At 38.1% G+C, this 14,405-nt stretch overlaps 2 protein-coding genes across 2 annotated transcripts in view; one reads left to right on the plus strand and one right to left on the minus strand.

Annotated features, from left to right (window-relative positions):
• LOC102833997 (disintegrin and metalloproteinase domain-containing protein 5-like) overlaps window positions 1-2,937 on the minus strand; it is a 229,701-nt gene extending 226,764 nt beyond the window's left edge. Inside the window, exons 1-2 of the mRNA XM_006859993.1 lie at window positions 2,930-2,937; window positions 2,759-2,887 (exon numbers count right to left, since the gene is read on the minus strand). Coding sequence (XP_006860055.1) covers window positions 2,759-2,887; window positions 2,930-2,937 — 137 coding nt within the window. The remainder of the gene's footprint in view (window positions 1-2,758; window positions 2,888-2,929) is intronic.
• A 118-nt stretch (window positions 2,938-3,055) lies between these two features.
• LOC102834397 (28S ribosomal protein S21, mitochondrial-like) lies at window positions 3,056-3,346 on the plus strand. Its single transcript, XM_006859994.1, has one exon. The coding sequence runs from the start codon at window positions 3,056-3,058 to the stop codon at window positions 3,344-3,346; it is 291 nt and encodes a 96-aa protein (XP_006860056.1).
• Window positions 3,347-14,405: the final 11,059 nt, after the last annotated feature.

The following is a 14,405-nucleotide window of genomic DNA, read 5'->3' on the forward strand; positions in this document are numbered from 1 at the left end:
ATTTTTGACAACTTCCAATTTTCCCAGATTCATACTTCGTACATCCCATGTTCCGATTTTCAATGGATGTTTACAGCTGTTTCTCTTCATTTTGATTTGTAGCCCATTAGCAAATGAAGGTTCTGTGAGCTTTTCTCTACTTGGAGGATAGGAAGAAAGCAAAAGACAATTAAGCGGACAAGAAAGAAGGAGGAGATCAAAATGGTGACCAGAAAAGACTCTGAATCTTGCTCTCCAGCATAGAGATGGTAAAGCAAATGGAAAAAATGAGAAGGTAAAAGAGCTAAACAGAAAATTTCAAAGTGCAGCTCAAGAAGAAAAAGTCAAGTATTATAATGAAATGTGCAAAGACCTGTAGTTAGAAAACCAAAAGTGAAGCCAGGATGGTGAGCCTTCATTTGTAATACTTCCACCACGTTATCAGGAAGGATCAGTCTTTGGAGAATTTAGTGTCAGCAAAAAAGAGGTAAAATCCCAGCGACATATATTGACTCAGTGTCAGCAGCAGTGCGCTCAAAGGTAGCAGTGGTTGTGAGGTTTGTGCAGGACTGGGCAGTGTTTCATTCTGTTGTGCATAAGGTCATTATGAGTTAGAACCAACTTGAAGTCACCTAATAACAACAACAACAACAATCCAAATGCCTCTCTGTCACTTAAAGTAAGTTAATAACTACTCAAACAATTGACACAAATACTATAAATTATCCCCCACATCGTCCCCTATCACCGTAACTCTCAGATCAGTTGTATCCATCCATGTTCCTTATCTTTAACTCCAGAGAATAGCATTTTTGTTCAAAGCAAACTACTACATTAGGGCTACTGTGCCATATACTGTAGGCCACTTTTTAAAATTTTATTAACAAGTCATTGCCATCTTAAATAAGTCTCCCTTGACCTTGTGTCCTACCTTAGCTATTTCCTAGATACTTTAAATTCTTAAGATATTTTATGAAAAGTCATTCATACATATTTTACTATTTTTCCAAATTTTATGCTGAAATCACTCTGGAAAAATTTATAACCACCAGAATATCAAATCAAGAAACATTTTATAAATTACTATTGCACTGTACTTCTAGTTTCTATTTGAAAACTGTGACCCTTGAGTCAAAGTTTACATCACACTTCATGTCAGCTCTCTTCCTACCTCTCTGTTCCTTCCAGCAGCTTAATCTTCCATGGTGACTGTCCTTTTTGTTCTACCTACTCCATAAATGTTTGTCTTTCCCACAGTTCAGTTTTAAGCTACTGTTATTGTTGTTGTTGTTAAGTGCCATCAAACATGGGATTTTCAAGGTCTTAAATCTTAGTGAGAGCAGAAAGTCTCATCTTTCTCCTGTAGAGTAGCTGGTAGGCTTAAATCACAATCTAGCACTTATCCTATGGAGCCCTTGTGCTGCCTTTAAGGTACCAGTCTATTTACACACATTCTATAAGCTAAGTAATATGATCTGATTTTTTTTAAAATTTTAATTACACACAAGTTACTGGTTATTCCTACATTTATATTCTTTAGCTAATCTCTCCTCAGATTCTGACTCCTATAGCCATCTGCCTTAGACTCTTGGTGTGACATTGCAGGATAATGCACTGGACCACAAGGTTGTTTTAAACTGCATGGTCAGCAGTTCAAGATCACCGAAATCCTATACAGTGTCACTATGAGTTGGAACCAACTTGATGACACTTAACACAACATACCCATCTACCTAGTAAAAAAAACCCAACATGAATATCTTATAAGCTCTGCATACCAAGCTCACCTCCCCTTCCTCCCACAAATATCTTATTCCTACTTTGATCTTCATATAATAAAACCATCATCTACCCATTTCTTATACACCTAATTCATCCTAGATTCCTCACCTTTTTCCAATTACTCAACCAAATCTATCTTCAATGTGTAATCAATCTTTCTTTCCATACTCTGACCAATGTCATTATGCAAAACACCACCATTACTCATCTAAATAAACATTTATATAATTATATAATTGGCCATCCACCTCTACTATAGTGCCCTAAAAAAAAAAAAAAAAAAAACAGCCTAGAAGTTCCAATGCTTAAAATCATTTTTGACTCCCCATAGCTTTATTGTGGCATCATAGATCTTCTGTAAACTAACTCCTGCCTACTTTACTAGAAGCTTTTACTTTTGTGCTCTAGAAATTGTGTTCTTCAGTAATTTACATAGGCTTTTTGACTATGTGTGAAACAATGTCTCACATCTTGTTTTCACAATTGTCTTTCTAAATAAATTGTTCCTCTTCTCTACCCTTCTTCTTAACATAATAAGGTTTCTTCCCTCAAGATTCAGTTCATCTCTTACATCCTTCTAAAAAGCCTTGTGTGTTCTAAGATTTATATAATTTCTTTAGCATAACATCACATAGTAATAAAAACATTTCTATATTTATGTGTCTAAATGTACTTTCCAATATTATAAATTATTTTACTATGGATACATGCATGATTCTCTTAATGTATGCCTAGGATTTTGTCCAATACTTCATATCTAGTTGCTGGTGGTGGTGTTAAGGCTGTCGAGTTGATCCCAACTCATAGTGACCTTGTATAGGGTTTCCAAGGAGCAGCTGATCAGTTTGAACCACCGACCTGTGGTTAGCAGCCCAGTATTTATTCTACAACACCACACCAAGACTCCTGATACCATTAAATTCAAACTAAAAATAATAAACTATTCATAAAAATCATGGAAGTAAACTATTAAATTTTGGAAAGACAAAATACTTACTGCTTTTTGAGATGGACTAAATATTGCTTTTCTCCTACTGGAATGACATAAGCAACCTGCAACGTAAGTATCCAAAAGAATTTCAACAATAATACTTGTAAATAAGATATGTTAATTAAACTTTTTACTCTAAATTACAATTAAAAAGCCTGACTAGGTCAATAAAAATACATAAGCATTATATGAGGGGCTTCAAAAAGTTCCTGAAAACCTGAGGAGTCTAAACTGGGACAGGGGACTGGAAGGTGAGCTTGACTTCAAAGGTACAGCAGAGTGAAGACTTTTCAATCCAAGGCCATGGCAAAACATCTGAAGTTCATTGCCAGGACTGTGATGGTACAAGATGGAAATGTAGAAAGTGCATACAGGACCCTAAACAGAATCCTCACAATGGATGGGCTCATTGACAATATTAAGCGAAGGCGGTACTATGAGAAGCCTTGCCACAAGCGACAGGGGGAAAGCTATGAAACCTGCCGGAGGATCTACAACATGGAAATGGTTCACAAGATCAACTTCTTGATGTTAAAGAATTGGGCAGATCTGTGGTGGGGCCATTTAGGCACTTTGTTTCTCTCTTCTTTCTAGAACCTATTTTCGCTTTCTCTACAATAAATTCAATCACATATATGCAAGAAGAGCTGCATATAAGAGGTAATCCCACTAGTCATCAATGGACCCTCTCTTTTATTAAGTGAAAAAGAAACTGAGTCAAAAGTAGTCTAGAAGTGCAGAGGAAATACTACAACATTAGACTATAGCTACTATTTCTTTATAGCTACCCAATTTTTATGAAGCCCAAAGTAAAATCCAATTACTGGAAAAGCACCTGTTACTCTTTACTACACTTACTAAAGCACCCTCCAACTCACTCTTTTATTCCTTGTCTTCTTTCCCACCACAACTTGAAGTTCAAGAAGCGAGGAATCATATTTGTATTTGGAATAAATTCTGTTTCTAAAACACCCATCACTCTGGCTAGAGTGCTGGAATCCTTGCTCAAAGGGATCCTTACGATAAACCTAATGTTCATTCCTGTTTTCTCTCTTATTCTTATTTGAAAGCTAGAGGAGGGATGTAGGAAAAAGATGCAGATGTCTATTACTGAAATATTTGCAGTCTTGAAAACACTAAGGAGTAGTTCCACTCTGTCCTATAGAGTCTCTATCAATGGAATTGACTCTTAAGTGAATTAGAAGAGGGATAAGGGGCTCGGGTGCAGCTGATTAAAGTGTTGGGCTGCCAACCAAAAGGTCAGCAGTTGGAACTCATCAGTTGGAACTCTGAAAAACTATCAATCTGCTTCCAGAAAGATTTACAGCTTCAGAAACCCTATAGAGCAGTTCTACTCTATCTGCAAGGAACTCTGGTAGCATAGTGGTTACAAGTCAGTCTGCTAACCTTAAGGTCAGCTGGTTAAAGCTACCTGCTGTTCTGCTGGAGAAAGATGACGCTTTCTGCTCCCGTAAAGATTTACAGCCTCGGAAACCCTGTACAGGGTCGCTATGAATCAAAACAGACTTCACAGCATACCACCACCACTCTGTCTGTAGGGTTGCAGGGTTGCTATGAATCAGAATCGATTCCATGACAGTGGGAAAGGAGGGATGGTGAAGAAATACAGCAATAGATGGGTGGCAACAAAGAAGGGAAATGGGGAAGTGTTGACAGAAGAACCTAGAGCTAGAAATACTATAGCAATGTTATCAGGGAACTTACTTGAAATGCAACCACTCTAAAACTTTCTAAATGGACTGGGATCCTACAGTCTAGTCTAACAAGCCATGCAGGTGGTTCTGCATACAGGTGGATACTAAAGTCTGAGAATGATTGCCCTAGAGCACTCAAAGAGATTCCAGGTGGAGATCATTCCCCTACCTCCTCCTCTCCCCTTTTGCACCCCTGGGTATATGATCCTTGACAGCTAGGACCTGTCAGGTTGACAGCTAGAACATCTGACCATTGTGGGAAGACCAGCTGCTCCTCTTCCTCTCCTGATGTCTGTTTCCTCTGGTCTGGATCCCCTGATAGCCATGTTGCTATTATAAGGAAAGTTGGCGCCAACCATCTCAGAAGAACACAATCGGAAGGCAGAGGCAGCTAGCCCATCCCTCCTCAACCAGGCTGAAACCCTTTCAGCATGCTGTTACAAAGAAAATAAACAGCCACTGCCCAGCCACCTACCTCACCAGACTGCTAGTTTTTCAAATATTGCCCCCGGCAAAAAATTTTCCCTGACCTTATTTCTTTTAAATATCTCTTCTCCCTTTCACAGTTATTCTTCTTGACTGATTGAGGAGGGCCTACAAGAAGATACTCTGGAACCACTGTGGTTCTTGTCACTCAAGGTTTGATCATCTTTCCTCAAGTCATCAGCAGTAAGGTAAATAGTGAATAAAGCATATTACTGGACACTGCATGAATACTTTGCCCTCTGGAAACTAAAAATGCAGTTGGAGAAATTTTATATGCACTTACTCCTCACTTAAGGCATGCTGGTGTGGCGCTGTGGGTTAATGCACCAGACTGCAAAGCCGTTTGAACTGCAAAGTTGGAAGTTCAAGCTCACCAGCTTCTCCTCTGAAATCCTATACAGGGTCACTATGGGTCAGAACCAACTCGACAGCATTTAACAACTACTCACTTAAGGAGCTCTGGTAGCATAGTGGTTACAAATCAGGCTGTGAACCACAAGGTCAACAGTTCGAAACTACCAGCTGTTCCGAGGGAGAAAAATGAGGCTTTCTGCTCCCGGTAAAGATTTACAGCCTCGGAAACCCTGTATAGGGTCGCTATGAGTCAGAACTGACTCCACTGCACATAACCAATGATCCAAAACAAAAACCAGTAGTGTAGTGGTTACGAATCAGGCTGTGAACCTCATGGTCAACAGTTCAAAACTACCAGTTGTTCTGTGTGAGAAAGATGAGGCTTTCTGCTCCTGTAAAGATTTATAGCCAAAGAAACCCTGTGTCACATCACTATGAGTCAGAACTGCCTCCAGGGCACATCATCATCACCGCTCCTCACTTATCGACTGTCTCATTATTGGAGATTTCTCATTTACCACAGAAGTATAAACTTCCAATTATTTTGCACCCTGACATCTGGCAGTAACAAATGTTAAGATGCATGAGAATAACACTAACTGTGATGGTTAGAGTTCATGTGTCATCTTGCCTGGGTCATGATTCTTAGTGACTTAGCTGTTATTTGCTATATATTTGTCATATTATGTACTTGCATAATGTGCACATTATATAATGTGCATAGTATGTGTAGGAAACTAATGACTGAAACTAATATATGGTTTGCAAAACATATATAACCCATGCATTATTTGCATGAAGATAATGATGCAATTTGATAGTTATGTAATGATGTTGTCTTCCGTTGGTGATCTGATGTGGTCATCTTCCATTTTTTCACAATGCTGATTTTTCCACAATGATCAGCTCTTTGTAACCTAACCATGTTGATAAGTGAGGAGTAGGTATACAGGCTTTCTTCAGTTTTGTAATTTTTGTACAACCTGTACTTTAACAAGTTGTATATTAATACTTCTGCTTCACTAAGTTGGTTGTCAGTAACAATTTTGAATGATAACAGAACCAGGCCTTCACTTGGCTATATTTTCCTGGTCTAAAGTTGCTTCTGAGTTCCCTTCACAATACAGAGGGCGGGAATTTACTTAATCACTGATAAGTGTCCCCTGCTTATCCTAATCTGCAGTCCTGACCATTGTATGCACTCCCCAGGACTCTGAGCAGTGAAGGGGTTTTTAGCAGGTAGTCAGTTGCAAGGCTTCAAATGTAAAGAGGATAGGTAGTTGGCTGAAGTTCCAACCTGTTTTTGTTGTAAAGGCAGAAAAACCTTTCTCCCACTCCGTGCTCTGGGAAGCTAGAAGGTAACTACATAGTGCTTTCATGAATAGAAACTGCCCTAAACTTTTAATTCATGCATTTGGTTCAGCAAGGAATGGTTTTTTTACCCAATTACTGAGTGATAGATACAGTACTTACTCTCCTGATCCTGGGCACCATTGAAATCTTTTAGCAACTCACTGGATTGTCTGGTAGGCCTACTCTAGTCATAGAGTCTTATGCTTGTGTTCTGAAAACAAGTATCCCTTTAAACTTGGGATTCTGTTAAATAATTTGGATATTCTCCTTTCCAGTTTTTAACAGTATACTATAGGGAACATAAGGAGCTCTGGTAGCGTAGTGGTTACGAATCGGGCTGCAAGCCTCAGGGTCAGCAGTTCAAAACTACCAGCTGTTCTGCAGGAGAAAGATGAGGCTTTCTGCTCCCGTAAGGATTTGCAGCCTTGGAAACCCTGTACAGGGTCGCTATGAGTCAGAACCGACTCCATGGCACATAACAACAACAACATAGGGAGCATGGAGAGTGCTGGTATGGCACTGTGGGTTAATGCGCCAGACTGCAAAGCTGTTTGAACTACAAGGTTGGTGTGGTTCAAGCTCACCAGTCGCTCCTTGAAAACCTTACACAGGGTCGCTATGGGCCAGAACCGACTCGACAGCGCTTAACAACAACAACAACATAGGGAGCATGGAGTCCTGGTGTGGAGCTGTGGGTTAATGCACCAGACTACAAGCCATTTGAACTCCAAGGTCGGTGGTTAAAGCTCACCAGCTGCTCCTCAGAAACACTATACAGGGTCGCTATGGGTCAGAACTGACTCAACAGTACTTCACAACAATAACAACATAGGGAGCATGATGACTTTTTAGGAATAAGCATTGGACTGAGAGCCACAAGTTTGGCAGTTCAAGCCCACCAGCTACTCCATAGGAGAAAGATGAGTCTTTCTGTACCTGCAAAGAAACCCAATACAGAATCGCTATGGATTGGAACCGACTCAAGGGCACACATATGTTAACTGGCAAAGTCTATAGAGTAACTCACTGTATACTAACAAAGCAAATAATAGAATGATGTGTTAATTTAGGTAGTTGAAGGGAAAAGAAAATGTTAGCGTTCCCTCTATGTGCTAACTACCTATGTACATAACCTTTTATTTAGTCAAAAAGATTTGGCTTCATTTGTAATTTTGGCAAATTTTGTTTAATATAAGCCCTTATTTTTCCTGTAAAATGGGGATAATGGTGTCTACACATTTGTGGTGAGGTTTAAATGAAATAATGAATATCAAATACTAAGCACAGTGTTGGACCCATAGTAAGAACTTAATAAATGTTAGCAATGAATAATTCCACGCTTCCAAAAAAAAAAAAGTTTCTTTGAATAATTGAATTAAAATTAATGGAATTTTCCACAAACTTTTAAAGTACCTATTCATGTGTTTACCTTCCCATGTGGCTATTTGACACTACAAAATTTTGAATTTAGAATTAGGTGGTGGTTTACACATCTGCTTGCTATTTGTCATTACTTATTTTTCTGTGGGAGAAGCTTGCCTGATGACTACTACTTTTTGACTTTGAAGCTCCCCACTTGCTAATGGTGCCCAATGCAAACATCAAGTGATTGTATCTCACTTGAGAAAAACTGTTGCTTGTTTACTCTCAACCCTCCTGGAAAGATTATTGGAAGAGACACTACCAGAATATAGAATTACAAGAAATGTACTATACTCTAGCAACATAATATAATAAATGTATGCTCAGCTAATAACCCAAGAACTAGTCTATATGGAGAACATAGCATCAGGATTGGAGGAGAAGGCTCATTAACAACCAACAATATATATATTACACAAACTAGCTTGCTGAGAGGAAAAAAGACTGGAAGCATTTACTGATGAAGATCAAAGCATTTACTGATGAAGACTACAGACTTAGTATGGGTTACACCTCCATGTAAAGAAAACAAAACTGCTCACAACTAGACCAATAAACAAGTTTGTGATAAACAGAACAAAGAATGACGTTGTTGTGGATTTTGTTTTAGTTGGACTAAAAGATGGCAGACAAGGAAGACACACTATATAAATACTCTACAACAAAAATACAGGAAACCACCAAATGAAACAGATATACAGATGATAATCCTGAAACACCTTCAGAAGAAAGAATAGATAAATAAACTGAATAGTTACTAGGAGAAGAAGCTGAACAGGGATGCAAGAAAGGAGACAGACGGTGAAATATTTACGGACCTGACTCAGCAGTCATCTTGAATTTGGAAACAGATAGTGGCCAAACAGCAGAGAGCACACCGGTGGCAAAAAGAAAGGTGCAATGTTTTCTTGTTTCTGATACTCCCCTGGTAATCATCATCCACTCCCTGCATAGCCTCTGCTTTTCTAGAGGTTGGAGCCAATCTGTCCTGGGGAGTCAGGTGCCAGGTGTACCTCCCTAGGGCCTGAATTTGTGTGAGCTCTGCTTTCTCACACCTGCAGAACTTGCAAAGCTTTCCAGGTGAACCCTAGACTAGTAGGAATTCTCATAAATAGCTGCCCTGCCCTTTGCTACCTTCTGGGCCTGAAGCCTTAACACTTGCATGAACTACATCAAGATTGGATGTCCTGACCAAAGACAATATCTAAGTCTACACAAACTCCATCTAAGACTGAGGATATCACCCTTTAGTCCCTCCCACTTCAAACCTCATGAGCTCCTTCACATTCCTCATGAGCTTCCTCATCTCTGGATCTGGCCCTTGTCCTAATTTTTTTATTTCCATGTCTTTTGTTGTTGTTTTGTTTTAGTTTTTCTTTCTTCTCCTTCATCTTTCCTCTCCCTTGTTTTTGATCCTTTCTATTTCTGTCTTCCATTTTTTTCTCTTCTTCTGTTTCTCTTTTTCTCCCTCTCCTTCTTTTATTCTTCATTTTTCTTTACTAATCTCTGGGCTCTGGTAACGTAGTGGTTACAAATTGGGCTGTGAACCACAAGGTCAGCAGTTAGAACCTACCAGCTGTTCCATGGGAGAAAAATGAGGTTTTCTGCTCCTGTAAAGATCTACAGCCTCAGAAACCCTGTACAGGGTCGCTATGAGTCAGAACCGACTCTACGGCACATAACAACAACAACAGCATTTTCTGATCTCTCTCATTTTTTTCATCATTTTCCCTAGTCATGTTTAGTGTTGTTGTTCCTTTTTATTTTCTCTCCTATTTTTCTCTTTTGATTGTTTTATCTTCCTTTTCCTTTTTTCTCTTATTATATGCTTTTCTTTTGTTGCTGTCTGCTTACTTTTCTTTTTTCTCCTTTATTACCTTCTTTTTTGCTACTGTTTGTTTGTTTTATGTTTTTGCTTGTGTGTATTTTGTATTTTCTTACCACACCCAACTGGAGACAGCAACCCTGTCCATACAGCCCAGTCACAACTATACTCTCTGCAGCTCTACCCACTGGGCAAAGTGGTGGAGCTCCTGTACCACTTGATTAAAGATAGACAACAGAAAGCACCAGCCAAACCAACCTTAAACTGACCTGCATAAACAGTAAACAGAGAACTGTGCACACATTTCCATTCTCTAGTCTCATTCACCAGGATACAGTTGATGAGTTCCTAAGAACATGCCAAAATGCAATCACCAACTAAAATACACCTCAGAGACAACAGATCATTTCAGTTCAAATGAAGGAACAAGGCAGAGTGACTCAAATAAGTGACCAAGATGCAGAGCCAGAAAATATTTCTGAGGAGGAAAAGGTTTTGGAAATACCTGAGAAATAATTCAAAAGAATGATATTATGGTACCTTCAATGGATTAAGAGAAAGATTGAAGAAATCAAGGAGAACACAGAAAAAATTTAGAAGAATTCAAGAAGACATTACAAGAATAAATGGAGAAAACAAATGAAAAACTAGAAAAATACAAAACCTGAAAATAGAAATATAAGAGATTAATATTAAGATTTCAGAGATAGATAACATGGAAAAAGCAAAGGAATAGATTTGAAGGACAGATACTGAGTTAGAAGGCAAATCTTCTAATACTACAATACTAGTCTGCTAGAAGAACAATCAGTAAAAAGAAGAATTAAAAACAAAAAAAGCCTATTATTTATGTGGTACATTATTAAGAGGAGTAACTTATGGGTGATAGGAATTCCATAACAGGTAGATATCAAAAAAAGGATAGTGAAAATTGTAGACGAGTTTTTGTTATAATACTTTCCTCGGAAACGCTATACGAGGTTGCTAAGAGCTGGAACTGACTCACTGGCACACAACCATCACCAATATCAAAAAGATGAGAAGATATACATTCAAGAGGACGAAAGAACTCCAAACAGATGGACTCCAAAAAAATCCACCAAAACATATTATAATCAAATTTTCTAAAACCAAAGACAAGGAAAGAATCCTGAAAGCAGCTTGGAAAAAATGAAAAATTAACTGCAATGGAGAACAATAAGACTTAGTTCAAATTTTTCAGCAGAAACCATGCAAACAAGAAATCAATGGAATAAAATGTGCAAAACTCAGAAATAAAAAACTTGCCAAACAAGAATCAAATACCCAACCCCGCCTCTAAGACTGAAAATCAAAGGGAACACATGAGCAGGCATATAAGCTTGCTGACAACCACACTGGTGTACTGGTGAGTGGAAGATGGGGAAATGTAACAATGAAGAAATAGGCTGAGTTCAACCACGGTCCATAGACTCCCGTTGACCTGGAGATGGGAGAGAGAAGAGAAAGGGCTGGTTGGTCCAAACTTTGGTGAGACCTGGGGACACCTGAGCCCATGGACAAAGACATAGCCACAGAGGGCTAGAGCTGAAAGTGAAGCATCCAGCTGATATGAAGTGAGAGGAGATGTACAAGAACACCCAAACTTGCAGAAAGTACCCATTTGACCTAGCCTTGATGGCTTGATAACCAGAACTGGACTAGAGAAATATTAAAAAAAAAAAAATTTTTTTTGATAAAGAAACGAGGGTAAATTGCTACAATTTGATGAACTTGACCTATACTCATAGAGGTAGTAACTTTAAATACCAACAGACAGTGAAGGAGACTTCACATCAAGTATCAATGCTATCCCTTCTGTATACAGGGTTGATAGGGATGGGCAACTTAGACATTGGCCACCTAAAATGAGGGGACAATAAAAGCACGAAATGACTGGCTTACAAGCTTTCATAAGGGAGTTTAATTTAAAAGTGTGGGCGGGCGGAGAAAGAGTCCCCACTGAATAGTTTTCATCTTGTCTAGATGGGTCTGGTTAAAAGAGATGGGGATAAGATTCTTATGATTCAATAGTGAATAATTATTATGACTAATTGCAACTGTCACAATTGTAAAGGTAGAAATTTTGAATCAAAAATGGGGGCATAGTTAATTTTAGAGTCCAGAAATAAAGGACCCTAGGATCATCACGGAAGAAGAGCACAAGTGGAATGTGAGACCTTATCCAGAGAAACAGCGACACCAAAGATGGAGGCAGAGATGGGGTCAGGGAGAGGGGGAACAGCTGAGGACTCTAGATTCATGTGAAGAGAGGGACTGAGAGCTTTTGACTAGGAGGCAGACTTGCACAATGTGCCTTTTGGTGGTGTAAATTATTATATATGCCCGAGTGTTTAAAAAGGGGGAAAAAAAAAAAAAGAGCTAAAGTGAATAGAGAGAAATACTGTTATCTGATGGTACATGGAGGGGATTATAATCATTGTAATGAAACAAGGTATATGATTTGTTGAATGTAAAACTGATGATCTGTCCTGTAAACTTTCACTCAATCCACAATAAAAATTAAAAAAAAAAAAAAAATCAAATACCCAGAAACACAGTCCCTCAAATACAATGGCAAAATTAAGATAATTCAAGATAAACAAAAATTAAAGGAGTTTGTAATAACAAGATCAATATTACAAAAAAATATTAAAGGGAGTTCTTTGGACAGAGAAACAAAAATACCAGACAACAACCTGAGATTAGCATACATAACAACAACACTCAGAATTCAATCCAGATATAGAAGTATCCAAATTACAGCACACCTAACAAGACTGAAAATAAGTAGAGATATCAATTTATAATGAAGATAAGTAAAAACAAAAAGATGGAACCGTGTAGTTACAGAACTAGCAAATCGTGAGGAAGTCATGCAGATTTCAAGATGAAACAAAAACTTTTATTCTGGGAAAGAAATTAATAAATTACAGAGTAACCCCAAAGAAAATTAAAGAGGAAAACCATAAAAATGAAATAACAGCAATGAATAAAATATCAAGAAAACCCACACACAAAATTAAATCAGCACAGCAAATTATGTAAAACAAGGAAATGGGCATCAATACACACACAAACACACACACATACAAAAAACACACACACACACAAATGACAGCAATTAATTCAAACCTATTTGACAGTTACACTGAATGAAAATGGATTAAATGTACCATTCAAAAAACAGATAGTAGAATGTGTAAGCAAACAGGATCCTTCACTATACTGTCTACAAGACATATCTTACACACAAAGATAAAAATAACCTAAAGATCAAAGAATAGACCATATATATATCAAGCTAACAGCAAACAAATAATTTCTAGTATAAAGATGTCCCATATGATATTCTTTTAAGCTTATGTCCATCTGTATTGGTAATTAGAAATAATTCAGATTTGACTGGGTATTCTGTAGTTTTATTTGCCAAATCTGCAAGCTCTCCTTGAGTTTTCCTAGGCATTCTTAACTTTTGAAGTTCCTACCTCCTATTACTGAGAGTGTGATGGCTCTGTAGGATATGCACTGGACTATGAACCACAAGGTCCACAGTCTGAACCCACTAACTGTGCTCCTTCAAACTGACCTTGCTATCCAGTGTTTATCCTACAGCGCCACACAAGGACTCCTAAAGAAGACTCAAACAAGTGTATTACTGAGGGAACGAGTCTGTGGCCATCTACTGATCGAAGGTAAACACTTAAAAACATTTTGCTTGGAATAAATCTGTAAATGTATGAACTAGAATTCTAGTAGTAATAATTTTTTTTTTTTTTTTTTACTTACCCTCATACATTTTCCTGGGGAATAATTAAAGAAGGAATATCTACTAGTATCTAGGTTGAAGCTGTGAGAGCCATGTGCTAATTACTAGCTAGGCTTGCCTGAGGATCATCACCATTCAGATCCTCATTGAACCACTGAAAGCAGAGATAAAGAACGGAAAAGATCACCAAGGCTAGGACCAGGGTAACAAAAATCTCAATAATCAAGATAAATAAAATTTTAATGCAATACTTTTTAAAAAATCATATGTAGTGCAAGCAAATCCACATTTTAAATAAAGACAGGATCTGATCCTGCACTTAATGACTCTCTTCACTTGCCTTATCCTAATTCTGGGGATCTCCAGCTTTTTGCATCTGAAACAAGTGCCTACACCTTGCCTTATCATTTTACTGGCCTTGGAGAATTCTCTCTCTGAATCTCTTCCTCTTAAACAGAAACACTCCGTCACATGCACAGAATCACACACACCTGTACATATCAAAATACTTAAACACATCAAATACTCCTTGCTAGGAATAGATTCTGAACTCTCAATTCTGCCTCTAAGAATTGAATTCCTGCTCATTTTCAGTAACTTTGATCTTGCTTATGTTATTGTTATGTGCCATGGAGTCGGTTCCGACTCATAGCGACCCTGTACAGGGTTTCCGAGGCTGTAAATCTTTACAGGAGCAGAAAGCCTCATCTT

The sequence above is a fragment of the Chrysochloris asiatica genome, unplaced genomic scaffold, assembly GCF_000296735.1.
Source record: "Chrysochloris asiatica unplaced genomic scaffold, ChrAsi1.0 scaffold00035, whole genome shotgun sequence".
In the NCBI taxonomy this organism is placed as follows: Eukaryota; Metazoa; Chordata; class Mammalia; order Afrosoricida; family Chrysochloridae; genus Chrysochloris; species Chrysochloris asiatica.